We start from the raw sequence: 12523 nt of genomic DNA on the forward strand, positions 1-12523 counted from the left end.
GACAGGCGAGAGGATGTTTCTTCTATTCTCCCCCTTGCAGACGCAGGGATCGATCGGTGCTGCGTGTGCGTCTACAACGACCATGGGAACACGCGGATCGAGCTGATCGTGAGATCGAACGCGAGTCAGAGAGAGAGAGAGAGAGAGAAAGAGAGAGAGAAAAAGAGAGAGAGAGAGAGAGAGAGAGAGAGAGAGAGAGAGAAAGAGAGAGGCTCAGATAGATACTGAGAGAGTCTGTAGTGATGATCACGACCAGCTGGTTTTGACTGGCCACACTGGCTCGCCCCCTTGAAACGAAGCCCCGGGAGGACGCCATTGCGATGGGGTTGGCTTGGCTTGGCTGGCCGGGTGGCGCTGGTTATTATTAACATCGCTCTCTCCCGTGCATTGCCGGTCGCCGATGGCCGGTCCGAAGAGAATCCGGCTCGAGCCGGCGACGAGAGCGCTCGGGGCATGCGCGGCCAGCGCGCGCGCGACACAGACAACTTCCGCTGCAGCTTCTTTTAGACTTTATTTTTAGTCGACCCCAAGGTGCTGTCGAGTGAGGAAGTGTCGTCGTCCGTCGCCGTGTATGGTGTCGCCTGGTGTGTGTGTGTGTGTGTGTGTGTGTGTGTGTGCCTTTTCCGCGCATTTGTACCCTCTGCAGAGAAAGGGAAACGTGTTCGCGGGCTCGAGGCTGCAAAAAGGAGTTACCAGTTTTGACCTTCTGCCCCGCTTGGTGTCGATAGTGAGGAACTAGAAACGAGCCTGTACGTCGTGTGAAGTGTGCGTAGAGCATTTGTTCTGCGGTGGATACGGTTGACGGTTTGATCCCAGCGCTGGGGCTTTGATGCCTTCCGTTGCCTATCCTTACACCAGCGAGTGGGATCTTGCAGAGGGCAAGACGAAGTTAAAGCATTCAAATGGTGTTGTGAAACAGTGACCCGATCACACGGAAAGTGGCTCAGTGAGCGCAAGAAGTCCTTTCCTTTTATTTTTACTTTCGCTCCCTTGGCTCCTCTGGCGTCTGGTGCGAGTCTGGGGCCGGGGTCCTGCGCTGAGCACCACCTGTCCAACCGAACATCTATGCTGCCCTCTCGCTCTTGCTCTCTCTCGCTTACGCGTGCCCCTCTGTATGTGTTTCACCAAGTCACCAAACCCTCGAGCTGAAATCTCTCCCCCTCCCCCCGTCTCAATCTCCGCCGCGCCGTTCTGTATCTGTGTCGAAAGAAATTCAAGCAACGGCGGAAGGAGATTTGGGTTTTGCGAGCACCGAAAACAGGTGGACATCGGGATGGGAAAATGGTCCGCATCTACACTTGTGTCCCTTGCGAAATGTGTGTAAACCGCTCGCGTGCGTGCGTGTTGCTGTGTGTGTGTGTGTGTGTGTGTGTGTGAAAGGAGAATGTAAATAAGTGAAGCGCACCGTACCCGAAACACCCCCGGTCTAATAATAGTGTGTCCGGCATTAGAGCAGCGTTCAATCCGGCGTGTCTGTGCTTTGTGTTTCATCTTGGGAGGCGAGTGGGGAGTGAAAGATCGTCCTTTTTGTTGGTGCTGCTTACCGCTGGCGCTGGCTGGCACCGCCAGGAAACCGTTTGATCTTTACCTACCCGTTTCGCAAAAGACGCACGACCGTAGGGCGGCGGGTGGTCGGGGTGGCGTCTTTTTAAAAGCTTAACATTACCGAAGCGAATTGCCATTTAAAACGGTTCCGGCTGTACTGGTGGTTGTGTGTGAAGTGAAGAAAATGCTCGCAGGAATTTGCGGGTTGGAAAGAGTGTTCTTTTGTGTGTGTGAAAAGGCGAAGAATGGTCCCCCCTCCCGATATGAAGACAGGGAGAGTGCGTGTGAGTGGAACGAAACGAGCATGTGAGAGTTTGTGACAGCCCGGCAAGACGTTAGACGATACATGTGACGGTGTGACTGTTGCTCCCGAGTGTGTGATGTGTTTCCCTGTGTGTCTGTGCGTGATAGATTGTTAAACAATCTTGCAATTATTTCATCCACTCCTGTTTTGTAAGCTAATTTTCATTCTCATTCTCCATTAGGCAAGTGTCCAGCAAAGCCAACGCCAAGGCTCTCTATGTGCGCGCTACACTTCCGCCTCCTATCGAGCTGCCCTGCGTCGGGCGCTAGCCAAAGTGCACCGTAACACCCGATCGGGGAAATCTCCAGTGCCGCACAGTGCCCGCTGACCGGTAGAAAAAAAAACCCCCCGCAGTCAAAACGAAAACAAGTGCGTGCGGCGTGCGTGCGTCCATACCGGACCGGCGCATTTATGTGTGTGTGTGTTTGTGTGCGTGAGTGAGTTTGTTTCACTCTGGTTCGTGAGTGTGATCAACCCCTTTACTCCGGCGCTATCAGCGCTGTGTGCGAGATATGGAATTAAGCCGGCCACGGTGCGCCCAGTGGTGGAACGGATTCGACGCTAGCAGCAGTTAGCAGCAGCGCTCCAAACGAAACAGTACGCACCCTGCGCGTACGAAACGTGATCTGTGTCCGTGTGTGAGTGCGTGTGTGTTTGTGTGTGTGTGTGAGTGGTTACAAATTGTGTCCGAGTGAGCAAACCGCACCAAAAAGCAAAGCAAAAGCAGCCCCGAAAGTCAAACTTCCGAGCAAGCGGCAGCAAAGCGCAATCTAACCAACACGTGCACGTGCTTTCGCCGACGAGGAGTGTGCACGGGACGCAAGTGTCCATGCGGGTTGTCCCGTTAAGCCGCCGCCGGCAGTGGAACCGCCAATCCCCGTGGTGATCGTGATCGTGTTCGTGCGTGTGTTCGCAGCTTCGGTGCGTTTCGGTTCGGTTCGTTTGTGCGCGGCGTATCGCGTCTCTCCACTCACCGTGTACAGGCAGCAGGCCCGGCTCTCTACAGGAACGTGTAAGCCCAAACCGGTCAGGCGGTTCCGGTCTTCTCGATTTGGGTGTCGGCAGGTGTCGCGCCCCGCAGCACACCGCTGCAGTCCGCCTTCCTGGTGCAATTACGGACTGTGGAGATTTTTTCACAAACCACCTGAGAACCAGCACCGGTACCTAGCTTTGGCACTCATAAGAACCTCCACCTACACCTTGTGCTGCTGTAATTTTATGTGCTGCTATCCGCACGTGCGGACATTAGCGTAGTACTTTGCCGGTAGAAGCGCATAGAGCAGTAGATTTGAGTAGTAACTTTGGATTTTGGTTTTTGGTTTTTTGGCTACGCCAGGTCCCTTGCGTTCTCGAGCTTCGATGCTTGCCGCCAACCGATAGATCCGATCGGCAATATTTTTTTTTTTTTGCTGGGTGTACGACAGCTAGCTCATCCGCTCCTGCCACTCCGGCTGCAAAGCGAGCGTCCGTAGGAGCAACCGCCCTCCTAACCCATCCGCCTAGTGACGAGAGCTTCCGGTTGTAGCTGCAGCCTAACACCACACACTGCCCCTCCGCATCGAGCGAGCATCGCGAAGGAGCGCCGAACGCACGTTTCACCCGTAGTTCTGTACATCCGTAGCACCATTGTGTGTGTGTGTGTGTGTTGTGCTTGTCGATAGTAGAAGCAGTTAGAATCATCAGCAAAGCCCCATTCTCAGCCACTGCGATACGAAAAACACTAACGATCCACGTGCCAAACGTTCTGTGTAGAGTAGCGCCCGTTCGCTAGACACAGTGCCACGCGAACCACGTTTGTGCAGGCTACGTTTGCCTCCCCAATCCCATCAAAACTATCTAACACCGAACGGGACGGCACCACTGCATATGCGTCTGGTCTGTTTCCCAAACATCTCTTCCGCCCCTTCCACCCGCACGTCAAAGATCGCCGTGTGTAAAGTGTTCGTTCCCATCCATCCACGCCCTCCACATCTTCAACGATCACCGCGCGACCAGTAACCAGTAGCTACGCCAAATTCGCCACGCTAACATAGTTGCACCCATCTGTCTAAGGCACACCAACGGCAAAATACATCCAAAAAAAGCAAAAAGCAAAACAAATTACAACACAAATCAATATTGGACGCACGCAACTTCGATTCGATCATATTTGCATTAGCGACACACCTTATCGGACGCTGTAATAAGTAGTGAAACCGAATCTGGACCACTAACACTGCCCCCGCCCAGGCAGCCGGCCAAGTTAACAAATTTGAATTCGAAAACAGTACACAAACCCCCAGCTTGTAGTAAACTTTGTTTTGTAAAACACACAGACGCACACCATATCCACCGGCAAAAGAACGCAAATTTCGCATCCACCATCATCACAAAACAAAACCAAACAAAAACCCACCCCCCACGCACCATGGCGTCGACAACGAATTTCCGACCGAAGCTGGCGATGGGCACGTTCGTACTCCTATCAGTCGCGTTATCAATGACAACAGCTTCCGTAACTAACGGTGCGACCTCACCAGCCAATAGATCGATACAGACCGCTGGACACCACTCGGATACCAAGTGTCAAGATGGGCTGTTACTGTCGGTCTGGCAGCCGGAGGACAATCTGACCACCGGCGACCGAATCGCGCGCGGTCTCGTGTACTTCTTCTCACTGCTGTACCTATTCATCGGTGTGTCGATCGTGAGCGATCGTTTTATGGCGGCTATTGAAGTTATAACCTCGAAGGAGAAGGAGGTGCGCGTGCGGAAGGCGGGCGGCGAGGAGCAAATCGTCGTCGTCCGCGTCTGGAACGAAACGGTTGCCAACCTAACGCTGATGGCGCTCGGGTCCAGCGCGCCGGAGATTCTGTTGTCGATCATCGAAATCGTCGCGAAAAACTTTAACGCCGGCGATCTCGGCCCGGGCACGATCGTCGGCTCGGCCGCCTACAATCTCTTCGTTATCATGGCAATTTGCGTCCTGGTTATACCGGATGGGGAGGTGCGCAAGATCAAGCATCTGCGCGTGTTTTTCGTCACCGCCACCTGGTCGGTGTTCGCGTACATCTGGCTGTACCTGATCCTCGCCCAGATCACGCCCGGCCGGGTCGACATGTGGGAGGGCTTCCTCACCTTCCTGTTCTTCCCCGCCACCGTCATCACGGCGTACGTGGCCGACCGGCGCCTGCTGGTGTACAAGTACATCAGCAAGCAGTACCGGATGAACCGGCGGGGCGTGATCGTGCAGGTCGAGGCCGAGTCGGCAATGGAGATGAATAATCGGGACGAGAAACTGAATACTATCGATGAGAACGGCGGCATCACGGAGGAGGTGCGCGATTTCGAGGAGAGCCGGCGCGAGTACATCTCCGCGCTGAAGGATCTGCGCAAAAAGTACCCCCAGCACGATCTGGAGCAGCTCGAGATCATGGCGCAGGAGCAGCTGATGAACAAGGGACCCAAATCGCGCGCCTTCTACCGCATCCAGGCGACGCGCAAGATGATGGGTAGTGGTAACATTATGAGAAAAATCTCCGAACGCGCCCAGTCCGACCTGAGCGAGGTGAAGGCGGAACTGCAGCGCGTCGACGTCGACGAGCCGATCGAGGAGGACGCCGCCTGCCGGGTGTTCTTCGAGCCGGGCCACTACACGGTGATGGAGTCGGTCGGCGAGTTCGAGGTGCGGGTGGTGCGCCGCGGCGACCTGGCGGCCACGGTCACGGTCGACTACGAGACGGAGGACGGTTCGGCCGAGGCCGGCTCGGACTACATCGGGGCGAAGGGTACGCTCACGTTCGCGCCGGGCGTCGACGAGCAGCGCTTCCAGATCCAGGTGATCGACGACGACGTGTTCGAGCAGGACGAGCACTTCTACATCCGGCTGAGCAACGCGTCCGAGCCGGCCTCCCTATCGACGCCGAAGGTCGCGACCGTGATGATACTGGACGACGATCACAGCGGCATCTTCGCGCTCACCAGCCGCGACCACGAGCTGGTCGAGTCGATCGGCACGTACGAGCTGAAGGTGCAGCGGTACAGTGGGGCCCGCGGCCGCGTGCGCGTCCCCTTCTGGACCGAGGACGGTACGGCCAAGGCGGGCAAAGACTACGAGGCCCTGTCCGGCGAGCTCATCTTCGAGAACAACGAAATTGAGTAAGTACGAAGTGTTTTGTTGAATCTGAATTTTTAGGACAGTAAGGTACGAACGATGGCGTTCCCTTTCGCCTACCTTCTAGACGTCTTAGATGGCCACCCTTTTGCGGGAAATGTTTGCGGGAGCATTGTACCGAATGGGGAGGGTGCTTTTGCTTGATTTATATTGCCGCTGACAAGGCGATATCTTACAAACCACTTCCTGCCCCTCACTTCATAAAGCTGCACTGCCAAACGCAGATAACCGAACGGTAACGCACCGATTTACGACACGTTGCGCGTTGCTGCAGACAACGCTCTGCCGCCCATGATGATGATCAATGACGTTGCCGGGCTTGAAATCAGGAAAAGCGACCGAAAATACTGCAGCGAGATAACACCCCGCAGCTAACCCTGCCGCACCGACATGCCGTGAAACCGATGACGAATGCGACAACTCTTATCGCTTTTCGTGCCTGCATCGTCGTCACTTTGTTTACGTGTCTGTGTGTTCGAAGACGTTCGAAGATATTTGGCTGCAGCGGTGGGGGATGGGGCTTTCACACACACTGTCCGACGACGCTCGTTTCGCGCGTGGGTCGAAGAACGTGTTGATAAAAATAACAAACTTCGACAACTAAATATAGCCCGCAAGTGGGGAGAGTGAGGTGGCCAGGTAGTTAGGTCCACGGTCACACTCTTCCTGCAGCACAGCAAAACAGGAAGCGACGGGTTCGGTAGGTCGACCGTTGCTGGCTGGCGCGTTTGGCAAAATTCATTGAACATTCCATTCATCCGAGCGGCCGCAGCGACACGATCGTGAGCGTGGGGCAGGGTGTACCGGGGCTTTAAAAAATGTATACATCAAACGTCAAACACTTCCACCGCACATTGTTCCATTGTTTGTCTTGCTGTTTGGCGAACAGTGCGCCCCGCCGGACCACTGTCGCGCTAATCGATGTCCCTCCCGAAGCCGCGACGATCGCTTAACCCACGCACGCACAGTAAATCAACAACCCGCGGTATCGATTGTGGTAGCGGGAGTGGGTTAGTGGCACGAACTACGGGGGGTTTGTGTTTGTGTCTGACCTGCGTTCTGTGTGCGGTGGCACAGATTGAATGTTTTATCAACCGCCGCCGCGACGCAGCGGCTCGACCATACGGAGGCCTAAACAACGGAAAATCGATACAAATTCCACCGTGCCAGGGTCTTTTTCTCGAGGTCGCCCATTCCTCGGCGATTTCCGGCAGACCACACAGACCACACAGACTACACCGACCAAAGCAGCCAGGCACCAGGCAGTGTGCCAGTACGGTGTTCCTTGCCGCCAAACAAGAACGCGTCCCGGGGCAGAACGTTCCGTTCATTACGAGCGAAGCGATGAGCGAGGGGCAGCATGGGTGGGTTAGTGGGTTATGTCGGTGGCGGAGGTCTCGTGCATCCTCCAAACCGTCCTGACGTTCAGCGTGTCCACACCAACACACTCATCCACTCACACAGCTAGGCGCAATTGTCGCGCTTGTAAATATTGACGTGCAGGGTGAAACGGACTGGGAACGTTCGGGATTACCGAACGGCGTCCTCAGCACTCAGCCCTCACTTATGCCAATGCGCGGGGTTTCCACAGGGGTACAGCAAGCTAACTTTGCTGCGGATATGCCCCCTCAGTGACGTCGGTCCCCTTATTTAGGTGAATCGTTAGCATCGTTGCCGGGCGCTCGGGCGGAACTAATTCAATTTGATAAAAATAAAGCATAATTATGTACAGTGGGGCAGACCCCCCGCGGAGCCCCGGTAACAGGGTCTCGCTACTTGCAGGCACTACTTTTACTGCAAGCGCACGTGTGGCTGTGGGTATCTTTTCGCTTTCTTTTGGTAACGTTTTTGTTTTTTTGACCACATTTTACGGTTCGTTAACGGCTATCACAGCAAGCAAGTCAGAGAACAAAACTCGCTGCGTAATGATATTTATGTGAACACCACCACTCAGACATTCTGTCTGGCTCACTCCTCTAGCGTGAGGTACTGCCGCTAATGAATTATTAAAAGCCAAAAAGGCTCAATCACATCGTATCCCGAACAACGTGCGCTCAAAATAAACAGCTCCGTTCTGAGTATCTCCCTTCGATTATTGTGCGTTAACTATTCCGCTTGCTATAGAGCCCATCAATTGGATGTCCTGCAGGGGTGCGTGTGTGTGTGTGTGGGATTATAATTCAGCTTGAGCTTAGCGACGAAGCTCATGTTTTATTCATTCCCGGTCCAATTTCTGGCCCGGCGGCCTCTACACCACCCGCTTTGGGGCTCGTTCGATTGAACAGGGAACAGGTTTCCTCAGCTAAATGGTTTATTGTGACCGACCGGTGTGAATAGGGTGTGAAATGATACGGATTGTTTCGGTGAATGGGGGGTTCCATGCACACCACGAGCCCGTTGTGAGTTTCTCACCCTAATTTAACCTTTTGGCGCGGTGTAAACATGGACTTGTTGAATGTGCGCTGCGCTGATACGTTATCACGCGAGCGCACGGTTGTTGTTTTACATGTACTGTTTACTATTTATTGCTCCGGGATCGTATTCATTCGTTTATGAGCCTTGTTTAGGTACTTGATCCAACATTTTTGGGGCTTGCAATAGTCGACCGATCGACTTTTATCTAAATATTTAGTTTTTCACCTTGTTCTTTTCAAAAACTCCACCTCGCCTGCTTTTGGCCACCCAGCTTTCTCGGCTGGCTTCTTCCCCTGGGGATTTAAAAACTAAAAAAAAACAGAACAGGATGATGGCACCGGAACGGTGTGAACCGCAAATGTTCATTTTTCGCACATGTTTATGTTCATTTTTCTTCATTTCCCCCATCTTCCTGGGGGCAATTTTTCTTTCCCCCCTGGACAGTCGGAGGTCAGCGACATTTCCTTCGTCACCGGTGAACGATGAATTTTACGCCTCCGGAAGTCTGGAAAATACTAGCCAGGGAAGGCAGTGCCGGCGGGACCCTCAGGGGACTTTTGGCGATGCCCTTTGGACTGTTTTGTTGTTGTGGCGGAATCTCTAAAGGGGGTCACCGTTGACGCTACCACTTTGGTACTTTGGTTGCTTTGGATCGAAACATGTTCTCTTTATTTCGGTCTCTTTCTCTGTTCTCTCTCGCCTGTTTTCCCATGCGCTGCTCAACGTAAATTGCTCTAAGGGGCAGCGGTGTATTGGTGATGTCGTATATTCTACGAACCCGACATAACAAGTCCTTCTGTTGCCCGTTTTGCCCGCAAAACACCGCAAGTAAGACGGAGTACATCCTCCCTGGAGCCCTGGGTGTTTGTGCCGGGGCTGACAGGGTTCGGTTCGAGGCGAGGGCTGGGAATATAAAGGAGCGGGAAGAGGTTGCGACCTCCACTTTCTTACATTCGGTAAGGATATCGATCGTCTCCGACCGTGCCGTGTCCAATCGAGGCCAGCCCGACCATTCTTAACGACGACACACGCCACACCCCCCTCCCCCTCCCTCTCCTGTCAAAGCCCAAGCCCTATCCGTAATCCGTAAGCCTGTGTGCCATTTCGGAAAGCCCTTCGGGCGGTAAGCGTACAGCAGGAATTATTCTCTCTATCTCAAACACACACACATAGTCCCACGCACACACCAGCACGTTTTAATATGGAGCTGGTAGGATTTAGGGGGTGGAACATGGGGAACACATTCGGGGACGTAGGAGTTGTAGGGGAGCACGCGTGGTAGTAATTCATCCTCATGAGCTCCCCTCGCCGTTCCAGCCGAGGAACCGTACGCTCTGACGCGCTTCAATGGAAACGATCCATCGACCGACGACCGACTAATCAGTGATTAAATGAGGTTAGGCCGTTGCCCGGATGGAGGCAAGGTGGGTGGCAGCGCAGTGTCGGTGGCACAACGGTACGGTGCGGAAAGACTCTTCAAAATCAATTTGCTACATCCATCGGGCGGACGGGCGTAGCAAAACGGGTGCGTCGTAAGTTGTTTGCCACGAGCCCGTTGGATTGCTTGTTTGTGTCTGTGTGTGTGTGTGGTCGATAGCTTCGGTTGGTATCTTGTTTTCAGGGATGTTCGATGAAAAGGCGTTACATTATTCTCTTAAAATGGATTATTATTGCGACGCTAAAAATCAATCGCTTGACTCGGGCTACCGCGAAAGAGTGGCCTTAGGTCATTGCCTTAGCCACGCTGTTCGGGAGCCTTTGAGCGATCGGGAATATTCGGCTCGATCAGTATTGGATGCTTCCCACACTACGCGTTTGTACCGCGCTCTGTCGGGAATCACGGTAGATAACACCGACAGATCGAATCTAACGTTAATAATTATTAACATGGAGGTTTAGTGTTTGTGGAACATGATGCATCAAGCCGCTGCGGAATTGCGGAGAAGAAGCCGGGAAATTTGACCTCATTTAGCTGAACATTTTGTGCGTTTAAAAATAGTGCAGGCGCTTCACAGGAACACATGATTAAGTGCAAATATTGCCTAGAAAAGCAGCGCAATTAAATCTGCCCCCGAAATTCTTCCCGCTTTTACACTCATTAGAACGTCGCCTCCGCTTCAAAGCAATTAACGAATTACCTTGCAATGTAAAGATTAATTAAATTCTACCAAACTCTCTTCCCATTTTGCCAGCGCTCCCGCGAACGGTTACCACGGCGCTATCATGCGCGGTATTAAATTTAATTTTCTGCTCTCCGTTTTTCCGACCGCTCACCGGGGTGCTCGCTCGATGGCTCGATTTTCGCCCACCAGCAAAACATCGTCGTACCGAGCCCGACCGCTTGCGCCTACGCCTAGCTCACGTAGCACACGAGCCGTTACACACCCATTCGCAATACACTGTTTTCAATGGAAAGAAATTGTTCTTGCTCATTTTCTATTCCTCGCGCATATCGCAACGCACCCCGTCCCTGCTGCTCAAGGCATAGAAGACACGTTAGGCGTGCGCGAAATTGGTTCCACCGGCACGTTCCCCTGCGTGTGAGTGTGTGTGTGTGTGTGGTAAATTTTCCAAATTTTCTTCCACCTTGTGTCTCGTTTTCATTGCTGTGGGTTGAACATTTTACACCTTGCTTAGGTACCCCCACTCCCGGTTGGCGGGAGGCAACGTTTCCAAGTGTTGGTAACAGACAGGAACGTAACCGAACGAGACAAGCGCCAGGAGGATTTGCGGTTTGGGTGCGCGGATGTGATGCCGACCAGGCAGGTGTGGTAGGGCTTTGGATGGGGTAGAATTTAATTTCATTACATAATTCACCCGCATAAGGTACACACAAACGCACACACGCGCACACACGCGCGACCACCATGTACTAGCACTAATGCTGCATTGTTATCACATTACAATCATTCTTGCAACCGTTGCTCGGAAGCTCCTTTAGGCGTCAAAATGGGACGCAGGTATTGTTCGGCTTATGCTGGATCGCTTGCTACCACTTTATTACACCGGCAGGGAAGTGTCGTTAAAGGTCGTTAAAGGTTTTGTTGTCTTAAACCTCGTGGCAATTCGATGAGGAATCCGGTAGGAAAAAAAATACCATTACTTCCACAGTCAATTTATTCCAAATTAATTTACATTCACATTTTATCTACCGATCGTACGATCAATTTTCCACTCCACAATACGCTTCTGGAGCAAATTACTGTCATTTGCATTCTCAATCACGAAAACAATACCCCTGTTTCCCACGGACTGTGCTTCAACCGCCCTCCGATCCGATCGATTTTGCCTGTTTCATAATGCACAGTCAACGCTACCACTGATGCCAATGCTCGGGGTTCGAGTGCGAGCTATAGTAAGCGAATTAACCCTCCCGTCGCAAACAAATACTTGTACTCATCACAACGAAAAAAGTAAAAATAAAAAACAGGAAAAACTCCCCTTTTATCGGATCCACCTTTATAACTGTCATCTTGGGCCCCGTCTGGCTGTCTGTCTGTCGGCATCGTTAGGCCGATAATGTGCCGCCGCGGGGGTCAGCTACCGTGCTCCATTTGCTCGAGCGAACGACATACACACACACACACACACACGCGGAGGAAAAAGCATTTCGGGGATAATTATAGACAATGACGACGGACTATTGTTGCAGGCAATTGCAAACCTAGCTCAAGGGTTTCCGTTCGGGCGTATTTTTTCTCTCCCTCGTTCGACCCTCACGAACCAATGCATGGGCACCAAAAATGTGCCCTCCATTAAGCAAATAAAAATACATCAAAATTAACTACTGTCACAAAACCAAGCCTCCGTACGTACGCAACGAGGATGATAGTTAGACCCCTTTTTTCAAGAGCAAAACGGGTAGGTCAAGGTCGTTACGGAGGGGTGTATTTTTTCCTGTCTGCCAGTTTTATCGGAAGGGTAATGTTCTTCCAAAGCAAAAACCCGTCGAACTCACTTGGTTTTATTGCCCGTTCCCAATGCCAAACGAGAACGATTGCCGAATCACCACCGCACGAGTGAATAAAATATAAATCCAATTTTTCACGTAATGCTCTTGCTCGTTGGCAAATCGTTTTTCCACCCCGTGCTCCAGCACACCCAGG

General features: G+C 52.6%; 1 protein-coding gene across 7 annotated transcripts in view; it reads left to right on the plus strand.

Moving 5' to 3' along the window:
* Positions 1 to 12523, plus strand: part of LOC1273108 (sodium/calcium exchanger 3) — a 117724-nt gene that overhangs the window by 19575 nt on the left and 85626 nt on the right. For 4 of the 7 annotated variants that reach the window (XM_312055.6, XM_061645309.1, XM_061645308.1 and 1 more), the window contains exon 2: positions 2031 to 5986. In XM_312055.6, coding sequence (XP_312055.6) covers positions 4257 to 5986 — 1730 coding nt within the window. In that variant the 5' untranslated portion in view covers positions 2031 to 4256. Of the gene's footprint in view, positions 1 to 474; positions 587 to 2030; positions 5987 to 12523 lie in introns of those variants that run through there. The other 3 variants (XM_061645312.1, XM_061645311.1, XM_061645310.1) reach the window with 3 other exon arrangements.

This window comes from Anopheles gambiae, chromosome 2 (genome assembly GCF_943734735.2).
Source record: "Anopheles gambiae chromosome 2, idAnoGambNW_F1_1, whole genome shotgun sequence".
Lineage (NCBI taxonomy): Eukaryota > Metazoa > Arthropoda > Insecta > Diptera > Culicidae > Anopheles > Anopheles gambiae.